Here is a 19,750-nt window from a genome sequence, read left to right on the forward strand (position 1 = left end):
TTATGAAATGGCCCTCCTTCTACATGTGCTCTAAATCCCACTATGTTAACTTTCTTAAGGATTGGTTATTTGCTATCTTTTCTACATTATCATTTCTTCTTTTTATCCCTATAAAAATCAACAACAAATGTAGTTTGTATTTGTATAGGGGTGCTTAATTGTTTTGTGATTCATGGATCCATTTGGGAGTCTGGCAAAACCTGTGGACCCTTACAGGCACAAAGTAAACATATAGAATTACAAAGTAAAATATTGTAGTAAATTTACCAGAATGTAAATATATTAAAATAATCTATCATAATAATCAAATAATAATCATGATATGATAACCTGTACCTTCTTTAACATATTAGATAATAAGACCTAGCAACAGGTCTCACTCATAAGCACCATGATTTCAAATTAATGATGAATGTTAATGATATTTTGAGATAATTGCCACAACTGTAAAGTAACATTAAAATATCTTTTATTTCTCTTAGCAATTAAACCATAGATACTGCTAATACTGCTGTAGTTTGCTTTCTACATTTAATGATAGAAATGCTAAATTTCAGTCAGAAGTTAATGTAACTAATGATGTAATTTTTTTTTTCTGAGTTGGTGCATTTCCAGAATTCTCTATTTAGACCCCAATTAACAACTCCTGCTGTGTAATTGTCACTTTATAAAGCATCTTAAAACTTTGAGTAAAAAATAAATATAAATTTCTCAGCTTAGCAAAAATCTACTCATGATTTACTCTTGTCGATCTTTTTAGCCTTATCTTCACTTATCTGCACTAACCCATGGACAGTTGTCCCACTTGTATTTGCTGTTTCATGCCTCCTCAGCCTTACACACTCCTCCCTTTCTTTGAAATAACCTCAAACATACTCAGTTTTTTTAAAACTACTTTCTTTCTTTTCTAACCTAGATTTGGAGGTGCTTCTCCTTGCCGTTCCTTATCCCTCAGTCTGACTTTGATTCCTATATTGTATTAAAGCTGGCTGTTTACTTGTCAGTCTACTTTATAATATGGCCCCTTAGGTACTATGTTTTATTCATCTTTGTAGATGTAGGTGCTTAAGGAATGTAGGCATTGAAAGAATGAGAAAGTGTGTCTGTTGCTAATCTTAACATGGTCCAATAAATCTATTCTCTTCCCTGTCTGCCCTCTTGCAAATCTCATTGCACGTATTGTCAGAACCACCTTCAAACTAAATATTCTCTAATTTCTTTTAAGGTAATTTTGTCTTCCTTTTACTTACCCCAACTCACCACCCCCACCCCAACTACCTACCTACCATCTACCCACTTCCCCTATGGCAAACAGGGTAAGGATTGTGGTTTACAGTATAGTAATTTTAACCTTGGCTGCACATTAGTAAACTCTCAAGTATCTTGTAAGTAATATCTGGGTGGGTGACTTGAGACCAGCACCCTTCTCCCTGGCGGGGTCTCAGGGATTGAATTCCAGGCCCCAGGAGTCAGACCGCCAGACCAGATCCTGTACACCCAGGTCTTGATAGCATCGCCCAGGGCACAGAAAGGATATTTGTGAATAAGCCTACTCAGGTGTGTGTGCCTTCAGGGGCAACCCTCCTCACACGGGAGGGCCCTGCGCCCAGCTCAGGCTGCTAGCCTGGGCAGGGAACCTCCAGATCCACATCACAGCCAGGGGAGATCCACTGGCTTGAGGTCTGCCTGCTGGCAGAGACCTGGGAGAAACTGTGGAATAGGGGAGGGTGGAAAGGAGCGAGGCTGCTCCAGACTGCAGGTCTTAGACACCCCAACCCCCACAGGCAGACTTTGGGCTGAGTGGGGCCATTTCAGCCCCTCCCTGGCAGCTTTGCCCAGAAGCAGATAACAGAACTTTGACCCCTGTTAACAGCATTTGTGGAGCTTGAGGGCAGGCTCACCAACCCAGCTCCACCCAGACTCACTCCCCACCTGCTCCTACTGAGGTAGAGAATGAGAACACACCTGGAAGACCCAGGGCACCAGCCACCCCCTGAGGCACACTAGTTATTAATCTTCTGTATGTCCTTTTTGCACCATCTAAATATTTATTGTCTTAATTATTATTTAAATTCGATGATTCTGATATGCTGCCATTTCTTCTTTTTTTCCTTTTATCATATTATGGGGGTACAAATATTGTTAGGATTACATATATTGCCCCTGCCATTCCTCCCCCCATGCCCTGCCTTACCAAAACATCAAGCGTGTCCTACCCCCAGGTGGTGTGCATCGAACCTTACTTATTTTGTAAGTATATATCCTTCCCCTCCTCCCCCATCCCATCTGCCCAGCACCTGATAAAAGTTTTTTTTTCTTCCTTTTTTTTGACCTTTGGGTTACATTGTATATCTTTGCCTTTCCCTATGAAAGGTTAGAAGTATTCTCTCTCCCCCCCCCAATACTCGCCACAATGCTCACCTGTGTATCTCTCCCTCCCCCAAACCCTGGTGAACACTACCACCATTTGAGCACCATAGTTTTAATTAGTCAGTACCAATTTGATGGAGAGTAGATGTGGAGCCCATTTTCTTGATCTTGTGTTGCCTCACTTTGGATAATGGGCTTAAGCTTAATCCAGGATAGCATAAACGGTGCTAGCTCACTGTTATTTCTTAGAATTGAGTAGTATTCCATTGTGAGCATATACCAAATTTTAATTATCCACTCATGAATTGACGGATATTTGGGTTGTTTCCATGATCTTGCAATAATGAATTGTGCTGCCATAAACATTCGGGTGCAGATGTCTTTATAGTAGAATGTCTTATGCTCTTTTGGGTAGATGCCCAACAATGCTATTGCTGGGTCGAATGATATTTCTATATCTAGCTGTTTGAGGTATCTCTAAATTCTTTTCCACAGAGGTTGCACTAATTTGCAGTCCCACCAGCAGTGTAGGAGTGTTCCTGTCTCTCCACATCCTCATCAGCATTTGTTGTTTTGGGATTTCTTGATACAAGCCATTCCTCACTGGGGTTAGATGGTATCTCATTGTGGTTTTGATTTGCATTTGTCTGATGATTAGAGATGTTGAGCATTTTTTTATGTTTGCAGGCCATTATTCTGTCTTCTTTGGAGAAGTTTCTGTTCATTTCCATTGCCCATTTCTTGATGGGATTTTTTGATTTTTTTCTTGTTTATTCTTTTAAGTTCTAGATAGATTCTTGTTATTAGACCTTTATCAGAAGTGTAGAGTGCAAATATTTTCTCCCAGTCTGTGGGTTGTCTATTTGCTCTAATGATGGTTTCCTTTGCTGTGCAGAAACTTTTTAATTTGATGAGATCCCATTTGTTTATTTTTGATGCAGCGGTGATTGCCTTGGGGCTCTTCCTCAAAAATTCTTTGCCTAGACCAATGTCTAATAGGGTTTTCCCAATGTCTTCTTCTAGGATTCTTAAGGTTTCATGCCTTAGGTTTAAGTCTGTTATCCATCTTGAGTGAATTTTTGTGAGAGGTAGGGATTCTGTTTCAATCTTCTGCATGTAGCTAACCAGTTTTCCCAGCACCATTTATTGAAGAGAGATTCTTTTCCCCATTGTATATTATGGCTACACTTCAAAGTTCTACCAAACATACAAAGATGAACTCATACCTATACTACAGAAACTATTCAACACCATTGAGAAGGATGGTATCCTTCCTAACTCATTCTATGAAGCCAATATCACCTTGATACCAAAGCCAGGAAAGGATGTAACAAAAAAAGAAAATTACAGATCAATATCCCTCATGAATACAGATGCAAAAATCCTAAATAAAACTCTAGCAAATAGAATTCAGCAGCACATCAAAAAAATAATTCACCATGACCAGGTGGGCTTTATTCCAGGGATGCAAGTCTGGTTCAACATACTCAAGTCTATAAATGCAATTTATAGTTGCATTTATAAAGCAATAATAGTTAAATCAGCCTGGCACTGGCACAAGAACAGAAGCATTGATATCTGGAAAAGATTTGGGATACCAGAGATGAAACCATCGGTATACAGCAACCTAATATTTGATAAAGCAGACAAAAATATGCTGCCATTTCTCAGTGAAAGGAGTACTACAGATTTTGGGGGTTTATCTAAGTTCTCAAAATATATGGAGATATATGAAGTATGAAGAAATGAATAAAACACTCTCTACCCTAAAGCATCTATAATGTAATAATCAAGATGCATAGATACACATGTACTATAGACATCACAATTTGAACAGTCAATAATAAAGATCCAAATAAAATGCTAAGAAACTATAGAAAAACTTGGGGAAGTGGTTCCTAAAGGACATACAGTTTAAATTGGGCTTTGAATGATAGAATTTTGATGAGTATGGCAGTAAGAACAAAGTAGATAGGTGGAGGAAGGACAGAAAGTTTAGAGTAATGTGGAATAATGACTAAAGCCTTGGCTGAAAATAGATAGGTGGAGTGGGGGCACGTGGATGGGAACAGGGTACACAGTGAGAGTTAAAGATGGAAATTTGGCTGACACTAGCTCATGAGGAATATGCACTACAATGCTCTTGAAACAGAATCTTCTACGTAATGCAGGAGTCACTGGAGAATTCTGAAGATGGACATAAAATAATTCAAATTATAGTTTAGTGTGATTACTTTAACAGTAGCATGTTGGATAAATGAAAGGAAAATGAGAATAGAGCCATGAAGCCAGTAAGTAGCACTTAGAATTTAAAACTATGCACATTTGTTTAGGAAGACATCATTGATAACCAGGTTACTGCTCTGGAGTGAACTTCCTGTCTCCCAAATTGGTCTTCAGTTGGTCATTAGTTCTACTAGTTCTGCCTTTGGTAATGAGGTGTTTCTTTCCTGATGGTTCTTGTTCCCTTTGCATGATTGCACTTTATACTAAGAATGGTTAAGAAGGGCATTTATTGAAACCTTAAAATCTGTACCCCATAATATGCCAAAAAAAAAAGATAATAATAATAAAAAAAAGAACTGGTAGAACAGTTAGCTGCTGGTGACAGTAGTAAAGAAGAACCTCTGACTAGTACTAGAAGAACTATACTTCCTTTGTTTCCTCATGGCAAAGGTTGAGATCCCCCAGAGACTCTAGTATTCAGTCACAAGTAACATATTAGCTTGTCTATGTTCTGTCTATATAGCCCCTTGTGATCTGTACACATTTGAAAAATACTAAGACTTTTTGAAAGCAAATCAAAATTTTTCTCTAGAAGATGCCAACACTAGTTAAGGTATAAAATTTTCTTTCATTTTTCCCATTTTATGAAAAAAATAAAAATGGTTATATTTATTTAAGCTATATTTTATAGCAACTCATAAAATATTCCATAGTTAGCAATAAACTTTCAGTTCAAGAAACTTTGATCTACAGTTTTTCTCTAAGTTTCAGCTTGTTTTTCTAAAACTGTTCTCACCACTATAATTTAAAGCTAAATTTAAACTACTTACTTTGGATATCTGTAGATATGATAGCTCAGTTAGATAATTATATTTATAAAAATATGTATAGTTTTCTCATTCAACCTCATTGCATCAAAGGTGGGAAAAAATCTTGTATTTTAGAATTTAATATTTTATTGAGTAGAAAAGCATTAAAATACAATTTGCATATAAATGTGCAAATGTGATATTTCACATTAATGACACCAATTAAGTAAATTTCATCCATACAAAAGGGCATGCATCAGACCACAAATATTTGTGTAGTTATAATATTGTTCTACTTCAAATGCTTTGAAGAATAAGACTTAAAAGCATAAATTTTGTCTATAGTCTAAAAGATTATAATTGCATATGAACTACTAGAATAATGACACTCATTATTATTAAGTATAAAAGCATAAACACTGAGACAGATAATGTGTGTCAGGTTAAAGATCACCATTTATAAACCATTAGGATTATTTTAATTTGTTATATTCAAAATAGATTTTCTTTTAATGGTATCTATTGGGTGTATAATTAAAATATACGTTGATGAATGTCGGTACTGTACATAGATGGAAACATAGAAAGAAAAACAATATAAACAAGAATTTATTAGAATAAAAGCAAAAGGAGAATATAAAATGAAATTATATTAGAGTCTTAGTTACCTAAATATATTCCATGAAGATAGACTTGTATTAACTGGATTGTTTTATTTTTTAAATAAAAAGAAAATATATTTTAAGACAGTGAAAAATTATTTCGTCTTTCTTAATTTGGTTTTGCTCCTTTAAATCTCTAAATGTCATAATGTCCTGTAACAATAAGCTGTTAAATCCTTAATTCTGGTTTAATTATGAGACTCAATAGGGAGTCTAGAAAAAATTACTTCATAATTTAATTTATATATTTTTTTTTCTCCTTTGCGATATGTAAGAATAGTAAATGGCCTATTAATGTGCAGTGGACTGATTAAATTATATTGTAGGGGTATTGTGATGAAATGATGTGTATTTAACCTTTTGCTTTTTGAACCTTTTTTGGTACAGAGAATTTGGAAATAACATTACACCCTGTTGTTTAACTGCCTTTAAAAATGTTTTATGCAGAACAAATAGCTTAATTTTATGGGGTTTTGTTGATGCTAAACTCTGGAGCAGAACCAAAAGGCATCCTGACTGCCAAAACAAATGAAGAAAATCATTTCCTTTACTAGCTTGGCAGAACATTTGTACATGATGGCTTTAAAGCCATCAGCTTTTTAAAAAATAACTTTCGATTTCCAGTGAGGTCATTCTTTGTCATATTTTGTCACCTGAGTTAACATTTGGATGCACAGCCTGTTAAACATTGTTACAAAACAAGACAAAATAACAAGAAAACTTTAATAAACCTATAATTTTGTTGTTCCTTTGGAGGGTTCGCATGTATTGGACTTTACTGTGATGAGTGCTCATAATTAATATTTTGCCTGTCTCCCTACCATCTATCCAGAGTGATCTGTTCAACATCTTTTTATCTGTCTTCAGAAATCCTATCAGTCTTTCAAAGATTTAGATCGCTAAAGTATTTCCTTCTTTATTAAACTAGAAAATTTTGCTTGTTTCATTCATTTGACACTTGTTACAGCGTTTTCATGTCAATGAATCTGATGTCTCAAACTTACTGTAAGCTCCTTTAGTGGATTGACTTTACTAAGAATCTGATAAAGTTATATTGATAACAAGCCAAGCAACAGACGTTGAATAAGCAGAGACTGTTTAAGGCATTGTACCAGGTAGGCATTGGTGGAGAAACAGGAATGCCACTGCCTTATCCTCTGTAATGTATAGTCTAATAAGAGAGCTACACTGAAGTACACAAATCATTGTAGTCCAAGTAGAGAAAATAAGAACATTATAGGAGATCAAAGGAAAGAGAAACACTATCAGTTGGAAAGCTATCAGAAATGGGTTTGTTGTGAAATACTTTGTAAAATGTGCCTGAAAATATAGTTTTGTCATTCTTAGAGCAATTGCCATTTTAGTTTTGCTGCTAGGAACAATGTATGTTCTGACAATCCTAGAAAAGCCATTTAATTGTCTTCACCATCACATATTATCTTTTGTTTGTGTCAAAAACTGAAGGGCCTGAGGCTTTATCTTACTTTCAAGACAGGTTAGCCTGTCACAGTTTTATAGATGCTGTCAGAAGCCATTAGACCCTTGGGTCAAAGACAAAAGACTATTACTCATGGTACAGTAGGTGGCAAGAGCTTCATGTTTCCATCATGTCCTTGTCCTCCATTCCCCAAGTCCTGCAGGGGGTGATTCCTAGCAGGCAAGGTAGACAGTACTCACTCAATGGATATGTGATACATCTGAGGAACTGCAAGCTTAGGTAGCACCCAACCTTATGGGGACTATTAGCAAACTTGTCCAACCTTTGCCCAGGGGAGACATTATTTTTATTATGCTGGTCAGGAAACAAATCTTCCATTTTTCCCTGGAGGGAAATTCTATCTCTATCTTTCCAGCGTATTTGAAAAGATATTCTGGAATAACGCCTATCCAAAGATGTGTAAAAATGCTCCCCAAACAGTGTGTTTAAATAATCCTGGGAATAATCATTATGAAGCCATGGTTTAGGGCAATAGGATTATACAGTATGGAATTAGAGTTTAAAGAAGCCACTACTTTACACAATAAGGAACAATGAATAAGAGGGGGTGCTAATATTCTAAAAAGAAGAAGATTCCTGCATCTCATAAGTATGTTATAAATATAGTGAATTATATTCACAATATATAGTGAATTATATATTCTGAATTATGGATGGGGTGTTCTCTAACTTATTCATATTGATAAGGGAATTAGTCATTAAAATCTTTCCAATAATAGATTATCCTGAAATGAATTTGTATTTTGTTAAATGTGTATATACACATACATATGTATATACAGTCTATATATACATGCACATGATCAAACATATCCATTTGAATAATTTGTGCATTCACAGTATAATCATAATTCCTAAACCAAATTTTATCTCAAGTTAAAATGGGTATTAGAAACCATCTGGTAAAATATATCCCTCAGTGCAAGAATATTTTTCCAAAATAATAGATCAAATCAATTTCATAAAGTCTTCAGCTTCACTTCTAGAATCCCTTTCCTACAATGGTGTTAGTGACTCTCCTCAGCCTCATGCAAAACTGCAACATAACCTGACATTGAGGTATTTATGTAATCTTTCTTGAATAATACATGAGCCACTGATGAATTCATTGCTAAAATCAACATCTATGTATGCGCTTTTGGCTTTTTAGTTGGTTTTCTTTTAGATCCCTACTGTTTTTCTTTGCTTATCTATTTTCTTGTGTTGCAACATTAACAACAAAATGTGTTTTCATTTAAAAGTTTACATGCTGCACTATGAAAGCTAAAGAACAACTGATGCTGAATATTGTTAGTAAGAAACTCTTGAGGCTCATTGCACCAATAAGAACATCAAAGCAATATTTTATACATATAATTTAAACCAGAAAGTGTCTATTCCTGTGATAATAAATTCTGTCATATAATGATCATCATAATTAAATGCTATTGTCATGACTTTTATAAATTCTCAATAGTATTTGTGTGTCAGAGACTGGATTTGGCTATATATTGTATAAGTTAAAGGACAAGCCTCTTTCACTACAGGATATAAATGTCTTACCTGATATTTTATGGGATACAGCTAGACAAACAACTTAAATAGGAATATATTTGGGATTCAAATGTAAATAATAGATTTCAAAAACTAAAATGCCTGTGAGGACCAGTCAGTTAAAAGAACAATCTGAAGAAAATCAGAGACTACCTGTTCCCATTGAAAGAAGACTTGAAACTTTCAACTCCAGAGGCATGTTGCTACATAGGAATGTACCCCCAAGTTGCTTTTCTTCATATTTTTCTAGAGGAAACAGAAATCTGTATTTTTATATGAAATTTCTCATGTTCAAATGTTGGCCACTAATTTAAAACTAATTACAGTTTGCTTACTAAATAAAAAAAAATCTTCAGTCAGCAACATCTAATAGTTTGTTCAATAACCAGAATGACTTTTCAGGCTGACAGATGGAATGGATGGAATGGTGATGGGTAGAAGGAGCGAGGGGAGATATGAGATAATAGAAACCTTAAGGGAACAAAGAAATTGTCATAGACATGAAAAGAGCCTGGCTTACTGGCATTGGCCTAGCCATAAAGTAAAACAACAATAAACATTGACACTGGATAGCAAAAGGTTGTCCCTGAATCATTCTCAATCAAAGCCCTTGTGGACTCAAACATTCTGAGGAGGAAGAGGCTATTTGTAAAAAGATTTATAATATCTTCAAAAGGCCCATGCTACTTGGCCGGAAATTTCTACTCCTTCATCAAAATGTTAACTTGACAAAAGAAAATGATTTTCCACAAAATGGAAGGGAATAAAAAAAATTCTGAGGTACCCTGCTTCAATAGAGGCAACAGAATAAAAACTATAGGGTATTTAGGTGAGAACCACCAACAACCCCTCAAAGATAAAATCTATCATCATCTGACCAGCAGAGCCCATGAAATTGACATGTTAGTATGAGATGGTGCTCCCATGGAATTCTGACCTAAGAAAGGGCTGACTTGGTTTTTCAGTTTGGTGGGAGAGGGTAATTGATCCAGCAGATGCGGGAATAAACCATATTAGCTAGGAGACTTAAGTTCTTGAGGTACCGGGAACATTAGGGAGCTTACCTGTTGCTGTAGTTACTGAAATGGATCACATTCCTTGGTTTCCATAGATCTATTGCTTAGTGGGTTTGCACAGAGAGACATGTATTGTCAAAAATAATTTTCTGGATAATATCAGCTCCTTGATAAAATTGTGGTAAGGATTAAATTAGATACTCTATTTAAAGTACTCAGCCCCAAAATTAGAAAAGTTGATGATGCCAAGTGAGGATATGAGGATATAGGAGTGCTGGCATAGACAAACTACCATTCTGTAGAGCAATCTGACACTACACTTATATATTTAATATACACTTACCCTAAGACCCAGCAACTCTGCTCTTGGTTATATATATATGATATTCTTACACAGATGCCAAAAGGGCATGTGCAGAGAGAAGAGGTAACAATGTTTGGTGTGGTAGATACTTAGAGGTAATCTGGGTATCGTAACTGGGAGAGTAGATGAGAAAATGTAGGGGACCCATATCGTGAGCATTACAGAGCACTTAGAGAGAGCAGACTACATGTGTACATAGGACTATGGAGGAATCTTACAAATCTAGTTCTTAGTTAAAAAATAATAAAGAAATGAGCTATAATTCCATTTATATTAGAATAGTATATTTATATTAGACTAGAATAGTACTTTAAATTAGAAATATATACATTAAATTAGAAATATACACAAAAAGCTATAGCATATACTTTGTAAGAATATATAATAGCAAATAAAGTACCTAATAACAGGATATAATATTTGCGTTCTGGGGAGATAGAAATAGAATAGGAGGGAGGAAATAATTAAAACAGAGGGACTTTTTAAATCTAATGGTGATAATGAATCATTGATCAGTATAACAAACTGAAACCACGTCACTTAAAAAAAAAGTAAAAAGAAACTATAAAGTTCTTAGCACAAGCCTGACATATGGTATGATCAATTCTATAGTTTAAAGAAAAATAGAAACAAAGGGAGTCAGAGAAAAGAAAATGATAAAGAGCACAATTTATTTCATAAATAAATTTCACAGTTAGAAATATATGGGGCCAGTTCATAATAAGTATTTATTGATTTCTGTGTTCTCAGCAAAGTGCTAGGTACTACTGGAGATGAAAAAGAAACATTTGATATATTCTCTCTCTTCAAGGAAAAAATCAACAAACATAAAATATAATGAAAACTTTCTGAAATCCAGTTGGAAACTGGTAGAGTTAAAAAAATGTTTTAAAAAATAACCGAAGATATAGTGTAGTGTATTATTGGGTGATGCATTATAAATCACTATTTCAAAAGTCATTTATTCTTTAATCCTCATATACAGCAAACGTTACTGGGAGCCCATCACACACCAGGTTCTGTGCTAAGTGGTAAAAATGCAAAGGAAACTCAAGGAGGTGCCTGGATTGGAGGGGCAAACAACCAGGTTAAATATGAGGAAGGGCTGGTTAAGATGTGACTGGCCTCTAAAGGGCCAAGACTTGAGGTGAACCTTCAAAAAGATGAAAAAAAAATAAGATTTAGCAAAAAATAAAAGTTCAGAGATAATTATTTGCATAATTAAAAAACTTATGTGAAGATGATAAAATCTTATCTTAGAAAATGGAAAAAATGGAAATGTATTGAATAGAAGAAAATGAAATGGTTTTCTACTGTGGTTTACTTTTATATGCAATTGCCATAATAGGACATTATCTTTTATTTCAGATACACTGGCCTAGTACAGCTCTAAAAATAGAAGAATGCATAATGAAAGGAAAAGATGCAGTAAGTATTATTCATTGTAAATTAAACAAAACATCAGTTATATCCCTGGTTAACCACAAAGGACTGAATCACTAAACTTTTATTTGCTCTTAAAAAAGCATATATGTAATTTGATTCATGTAGGAAAAATGTATATAATTATATATAATTAATTTCAATGTAGAGGTGAAAGAAGCCAAGGTGACATGCAGATCTTGGATTTTTATATTAAATATTATATTTTAATCAACTTGGGTTTATAAATTCCTTATACTAATGCTTGTTCCTGTGTATTTGGGAGAAAAATAGTTGTGGTTAAGTTTTTTTAATTTTTAATTCTAGGAAAAGTTAAGCACATTCTTTGTGGGATTTCACATCACTTTGATTAGCAAATTAGAAATAAATGAACAGAAGGAAAGAGAACAAAATGTTTTAGAGAGGGAATAAACATGTTTTACCTATTCCAAAATGTTTTTATGGTCCCTCGTACTTAAAGAAGCAATATTCCATTTCTCCATTGTTTCCCTGCAGTGTGTGGGTGGATCAGCAGTATCCCGACACAGTCCCTAACACATGACAACATCAGTGATAGACTTCCACACGCTAGGAGTAGTTGGCTGATCCGATGACAGGGTACACATCATGGAGGAAGACCTGCATATCTGCCTTTGAAAGTGAACTTGTCACTTTCAAAAAATACCATATAAAAGACTAACCCACATTCTACCATATGGAAAGGAAAAAAATACCATGTAAAAGACTAACCCACATTCTACCAACTCCTGATTCTCTGTAGCAACTGGGTCCCAGCCAAAAAGTGAGTCAACACGTTCTTGCTGCCTTAGCCCATAGCGTGATGCTGATTAATTGAACATAATCTTAGTCCATGTCAATCTAAGCTCAACTGAGCCAAAATGTTTTCTAATTGGCTCATTCCAAGATGTGACAGTGTGTCAAGAGAGGAAAAGCAGTTGCTTACAGCAATTCAAGAACAGATATTCTTACTATGCCTGAATGATCAGATTCTATCAGCTATATAGGTCACAAACAGAATAAAATGTTATGTGAGTGGGAAATTGAAGAAATAAATATATCTGTGTGCCCTGGATAATCAGTTCAGTATTACATACCTTGTTCTTGCCCAGAGCATGCTATTCTCTGAATCACTTATATTGAAGTGATTTTGCTGGCCATTTCCTGCTAAGATTGTTGTATGACAGACTTTAAAGAGTTGAAGCCACAATCTGTTCTTATAAAACATTATGTTTACTGTGACTGGCCTCTGACAGGCCAAGAGTTGAGGTGAGCCATCAAAAAGATGAAAAAAAAAATAAGAGTTAGCAAAAAGTAAAAGTTCAGAGATACTAATTTACTGATTATTGCATGTATTGATTATAAAGTGATATTTAATATTAAAAGAATTTAGTATTTCTTTTATAATTTACTTTTAATTATTAATAAACAGCAACACCTAATTCACTAAGAAGGCATTTGCTAGAATTAATTTAGTCAAGCTGGTTTAAAAACAATTGCAAACATTTTGTTTTCATTCAACATACTGATCGTAAAACTCACCTAACTGACTAATGCAGGGGTCCTCAAACTTCTTAAACAAGGGACCAGTTCACTGTCCCTCAGACCATTGGAGGACTGTTGGAGAGTGTGGTGCACATTCCACACATGCGCACAGTGGGCCTGGGACAAGTCAGCTGCTAAGCAGGACAGGCAGCAGCAGCAAAAACACCCAGTGGGTTGGATATATGTCTTCGGCGGGCCGCATGTGGCCGGTGGGCTATTGTTTGAGGACGCCTGGACTAATGTATTAGAACTTTGTTAAGCATGTAGTATATATGAGCTTCTGTGTTTGATTAACTGGGGAACATAAAGATTCTGTCCTCAAGAAGCTTCTAGTTGAATATTAGTGTTGGCAAACTGGAGCTCCTAGTAAAAAAGTTTTATTGGAACACAATCACACAAAATCATTTTTTTATTACATATGGCAGCTTTCATGCTATAGCTACAGAGGTGAATAGTTGCAAAGACTAGACAAGCCATCAAACTAAATATATTTACACATTCTGGTCCTTTACATAAAAATCTTGCTGATACATGGATTATTACTACTTTCTTACAGTAATAGTAATCTTATAACATAATGTTCTTATTGGTTAGCTTCCTATATAGTTACTTGAAAATTCTCTCTGAAAGTGCTTTATGTAAATTTGTGAGTCTGAGGATATAAGACTTACTTTTCCAAGTATAAAAGTTCTGTAATGACATAAAGTCTGTGCATGTTTTCTTATGAATAATGAACCTTTTTTTAATTTTTGGTTTTCTGACTTTATGCTAATTCATTGTTTATACTTACTGTACTTAAAAAATAACAGCATTCAGAATAACTTGATTACTTAGTGGAACATATTGCTATGCAAATCTTTATACTCGACAAATTTCTGAATGGCGCTTTTTTTATTCCTCAATTGTGAATTAGAATATATTAAAAACATGATACATTCCATTATAAAATGTAATTCACACATCACTGCTAGCTAACATGTGCTTTGTCCACCCTAATTTCTTCTTCCCCAGCATGCCTTCTTTTCATCTGTCCTCATTGCTTCCTCTACCCAAGGGAGATTTATGGTAAAACATGAGATTTCTAGGGTTAGGAAAAACAAAAATCAAAAAAGGATTTAATATTTTTATTATACAAATAAATTTCTTCTCTTTTTCCTGCTTTAGAGTGAATGTGCAAATTATGTTCGGGTTTTGCATCACTATAACAGGACACACCTTTTGACCTGTGGTACTGGAGCTTTTGACCCAATTTGTGCCTTCATCAGAGTTGGATATCATTTGGAGGTAAGATAATTTCATTCATTGCTATCAATAAAAGTAATGCTTAAAACAACTATGTTCTAAAAGAAAGAGACAGAGAAGTGAACTCTCTGGGCTTTTAAAATCCTTTTTAGCTGTAAAATCTGTGAACCGATTAATTCTCTATGTACTCATTCACTGAACAATTTTATTTGCTTAATTTGCCCACTTAAACATATCAAACTGTGTTCTCTATTGTGTTATAGTAATAATTTAACCACCAAACTGAAATATATATGTGAATATATACATATGTATTTATCATTTATATAAATACAATACTATGTATAGTATTTTTACTAAGGATATGCGAAGACTTTGATTTTGTAGTTACTTTCTTCCAGCCAGGTGAGGTAGGGAGGGTAGAAGGAGGGAAGATTTCAAACTGACTTAAGATGAATATTACTTGGTAAGAGCTATACATCTCTTCCCTTAAGCCTGTGCAACTAGGTGATAGAATACATGAAAACAAATCCCACCTGAATACTTCCACACTTACAATGTTTACTACCAAGCAGACTCAAAGGTCAGTCATAGGACATGTATTTTTACAAGCTAGGTGAATTATTTTTTCACCCTGCAACTCTCATTTATTTTGCATACATTTTAAAGCACTTTGCATCACAGTTTTACCCTGAAGCATATGAAAAAATATTCTGACATCAGAATCTGTTACTTTTTATTTAGATTGAAAAGAAGAATTCTACATTAAGATGGAGCACATAAAATAGAGGTCTAGTTTTTGTAGTTTAGCAGCTAGACTTGCGGTTCTTATACTTCATTTATGAAAGGGCAAGAATGACTATGAAATATTTCTAGCTACCACATACAAAGATTTCACTACTAAAATATTATGTTTAATATTATGTTTCTTAAACTAGTTAACATATAGGTAACAAATATATTTGAAGTGATTAATAGCTGTGTTTGAATGATGCCCTTGACTGAAATTCTTTACCTGCTAACTACACTCATAGGGAGGATATATGATTAGTATATTTTATATATCAACTAACCACCCCAGTTGTAGATTAAAGTTAAGTGGCATACACAAATACATCATAGAGTAATCATTGAATCGTTTTAAAGAAATAATACAGATGATATAAACAGAACTTTAGACAGAGTTATAGAAGACAAATCAGGCCAGTGCAAAGTCAGAATATATACATGTATATGAGCATACAATGTATACATATGTACAGTCAGAATGTACACATCTTGTGATACAGATCTGCTAGCAAAAAAAATTTTCTTAGTTTTCATTTATCTTAAACTGCTTTTATTTCATCATTACTTTAAAAAGATATTTTCCCTGGATAAAGAATTGAGGGTTAGTAGGGTTTTTTCATTTTATTAATAGCATTTCAAGAATGCTTTATTATCATTTAAACTTTTTCTAATTTAATGTTTCATTCATATTGATGTTTCCCTTTTGTAATTCTTTTATCTTTTAAGATAAAAGAATTTATCCTTATCATTGTTTTTCAACAGTTTTATCCTTTTCAACCATTTTATCCTTATCATTGTTTTTCAACAGTTTTTATATAATGTGCCATGTATGTGAAGGAGAGGTGGGGGAAATTGGTATCTATATTTTTAGGATACTGAGATTCTTGGATACATGATTTTATGTTTTACATCTGTCAAATTTTTGGCCATTATTTCTTCAAATAATATTTCTGTTTCATTCACTCACTGCTCTCTTTCAGGGATTCCAAAATATATATTTGTTAGACTGTTAAGAATTCTAGGCATTGTCCTTAAGGTCTCTAAGACACAATTCATTTTTATTCAATCTTTTTTTCCTCTGCTTTTCATATTGGATAAATTCCATTGATTTATTTTCAAATTCACTAACTCTTTCTCCTGACATCTTCCATATGTTTATTCAGCTCACCTCATTAATGTTCTATACATGTATTGTACTTTTAGTTCTAGAACTTTCCTTTTTTATAGTTTCCATTTCTATACTGTGTTCCCCTTATATTTTTATTTATTATGACTATATTTTCCCTTAAGTCTTTGAACATATTTTAAATAGTTCTCTTAAAGTCTTTACATACTATTTCTAACATCTTGGTCATCTTCAGGTCAGTTTGCCTTGAATGCTTTTTCTCTTGACTATGAATCATATATTGTTGCTTCTTAGCATGTCTAGTATTTTTTGTTGTATACTGTACATTATAGATTATATATTTTTAAGATTCTGGATTCCATTATCTTTTTAAGAGGGTTGATTTTTGTACTAGAAGGTAGTTTATTTGGCTAGACTCAAACTCAAAACTCCCTTGCAATGAGCAGCAGTCAGCATTTTTAACTTACCAGTCATTGCTTTTTATGGTCTACGTGCACACACAGTTTAGCTGTCAGCCAGAGATTTGAGGGATGATTTATATGCAGACTTCTAGGTGCATACTTTAGTTTATAGATATCCACCTTTACTTTTCAGCTGATCTGATACTTTAAATCTTTGCTTTATGACTTTCCATGCTAATCCATGCTAATAAGTCTCTTGCATTCTGCTCAAGTTCTAGTTATTCTTCTCCACATGAATTAGGGAACTTCCTCAAATGAAAAATTCTCTGGTCTTTGTCTACTCTTAATTGATCTCCAATGCCTTCAAATAGTTGGGGTTTTTTGAAAAAATATATATGTATATATAATTAACTTAGTTATTATTATTGTCTGTGCAAGAGTTAGTCTAATACAAGATGCATTATCATTGGCAGAACTGGAACTTTATGTAATTCAGCTTCATATGCACAATATTGAATATTTTTGTCTCACATAATTATCTAAGTATTAAACATGATTGAAATATTTGTCATGTTAAAATCTTTGAATATGAATATTATTTCAGTCAAAGTCAAATAGTTTAATGATTAAAATAATATCTCACATTATTGTCTAAATATCAAATATGACATATTATAGCTTGAAAAAATTTTATATATGTCATAAGAAGAACTTGTGCCCATATGATAACAAGAGCAGTAAGGGATTTATTTCCAAAACACCATTTGAAGTCTTGAGGCAATTTTACATGAGGGAATGAAAGTTACAAATCATTATAGGCAAGGAGACTATCTTCATTAAAGCTCAGAGGCAGGCATATATACGCTAGGTTTGCAGATGTTTGTGTAGTTGATTAGAGAACAGCAGGAGATAAATCTGGGACAAATTGGTAGAGGATTCTGATACTAGTCATTGCATTCTGTGTTATTTCTAAAGACAATATGGAGACCATGAAGGAGGTTTCAGCAGTGTATTTGATTGGCAAGACATTAGTAATATTTAGGATTGGTTCAAGCAGGGAGAGATGAAAGGCAGAAAGAAATTCAAGTAGGCTATTACAAGAGTCTCTATGAGAGAGCATGCAGATATTTAACACTGTTGTTGAAATAGCAAAGAAAAGGAAGTGTGGAACTGAAGTGAGAAGCTGCTCAGCAGGACAGTTTATATAACTTAGCATTTTCTCAGATGTCGAAGATAAAAGGGAATTAAAAGACAATTCCAATTTTATTTCTTGCTGATTGGGAAAAAATGCTAAGTCCTTAACAGCAAGAGTGAGCTATGGAAACAGAATAGGTTTTTGTGAGAACTTAACAAATGCTTAGTATTTCTTAGTTTTAATGTTTTTATTTCCATTTAAAGTTATTTGAAAGATTGAGCCTGGAGTTGGGCCACAGTATTATCAGAATTGATTGGATTATTGAATGGGGTTGGGGAGGTTGGGAGGGAGAGAGTGATGGTCTCCTCTGAAGGAGTCTGCCCCACCCCATCTGTCTTATTCTTTCTCTCCCTTTCCTTCCTTCTCTCTCTCATTTTACCAAAATAATTTAGAAAATGCCATTATTTAGATGCCAGTAGAATATCTAATATAAACAGAAAAACAGACAATCTGATATAAGGCAAATCAGGTTAAAGCAAATTCAGAGTTACACTTATAAAAGGAAAAAAATGTTTTAAAATGATAGTCAGCATCATCAATGCTACACACAGCGCAGTTTTGGAAAAGGAATGAGTAATAAGATAGCAGATTAAGAAGTGACCAAATAGTGACAAAATAAAGGCAGTAATATTGTCTATTTACTCAAGAAATAGAATAGTTAAGGGAAAATATAGGAAAGGTATAAAAAGTATAGGAGTGTAGAAAGAAGATTTTTCTTAGGGTGGTAGATAGAGAAAACTAAAATTATTTATCAAATATGAGAATAAGACTGCTTACCTTCTTAAAGGTCAAGAGGGCTAGCTAGGGAGCAAGTGTGCCAGGGAGGGGAACCATTAGATATTCAATGGAGATACATCCTGAATGGTTGGATATAAAGGGTTATTTTTTAGTAGAAACACATAAAGAACAAATGTAGATTTGACAATTAACCATATATATGTGTGGAAGGTGAAATCTTCAGGCATGATATCATTGCCTAGGAGAATATGAGTAAAGATAGAAAATAGCTAAGTGTGGATCCCAGGAACACCAATATTTGAGAAGCTGGCAGAGGAAATAAAACCACAAAGAAGATTAATAAGGCATGGCTGGGAGGGGTAGGAGGAAAACAAAAGAGTGAGCTAGCACAGAATGAATGAGTGATCAATAGTGTTAGAAATCTCACAGAGTTAAAGTGTCCATTGGACTTAGAAAGTCTTTGAAGACATGAGAAAAGTTTCACTAGAATATGGATGCATATCATGGTCTTCTACCATGAAGTATTGAAGTCAACTTTCTCTTGAGTCACTTTTATCTCTTTCTATTTCATTGTTTTAAAATTTTTACTATAGTATAAATACAAGAAGTACACAGCATGTATTGCTATATCATTTTCACAAATAGAATAAACCTGTACAACCAGCACACAGCTCAAATAAATAATTTCTCTTATAGTTTTGTTTTTATTTTTACCTTTATTCTCATAAACTCTTGTTTTTTTATTTTGTTTTATTTAGCTTTCTTTCTTTTATCTCTTATATTCCTTCTAGTCTAC

At 33.9% G+C, this 19,750-nt stretch overlaps 1 protein-coding gene across 3 annotated transcripts in view; it reads left to right on the forward strand.

The window, feature by feature from the left end:
• SEMA3E (semaphorin 3E) overlaps positions 1-19,750 on the forward strand; it is a 251,564-nt gene that overhangs the window by 149,692 nt on the left and 82,122 nt on the right. For all 3 annotated transcript variants that reach the window (XM_076006471.1, XM_012779517.3, XM_076006472.1), the window contains 2 exons: positions 11,847-11,906; positions 14,628-14,747. In XM_076006471.1, the coding sequence (XP_075862586.1) occupies positions 11,847-11,906; positions 14,628-14,747 (180 nt within the window). The remainder of the gene's footprint in view (positions 1-11,846; positions 11,907-14,627; positions 14,748-19,750) is intronic.

The sequence above is a fragment of the Microcebus murinus genome, chromosome 9 (genome assembly GCF_040939455.1).
Source record: "Microcebus murinus isolate Inina chromosome 9, M.murinus_Inina_mat1.0, whole genome shotgun sequence".
Taxonomy (NCBI): domain Eukaryota; kingdom Metazoa; phylum Chordata; class Mammalia; order Primates; family Cheirogaleidae; genus Microcebus; species Microcebus murinus.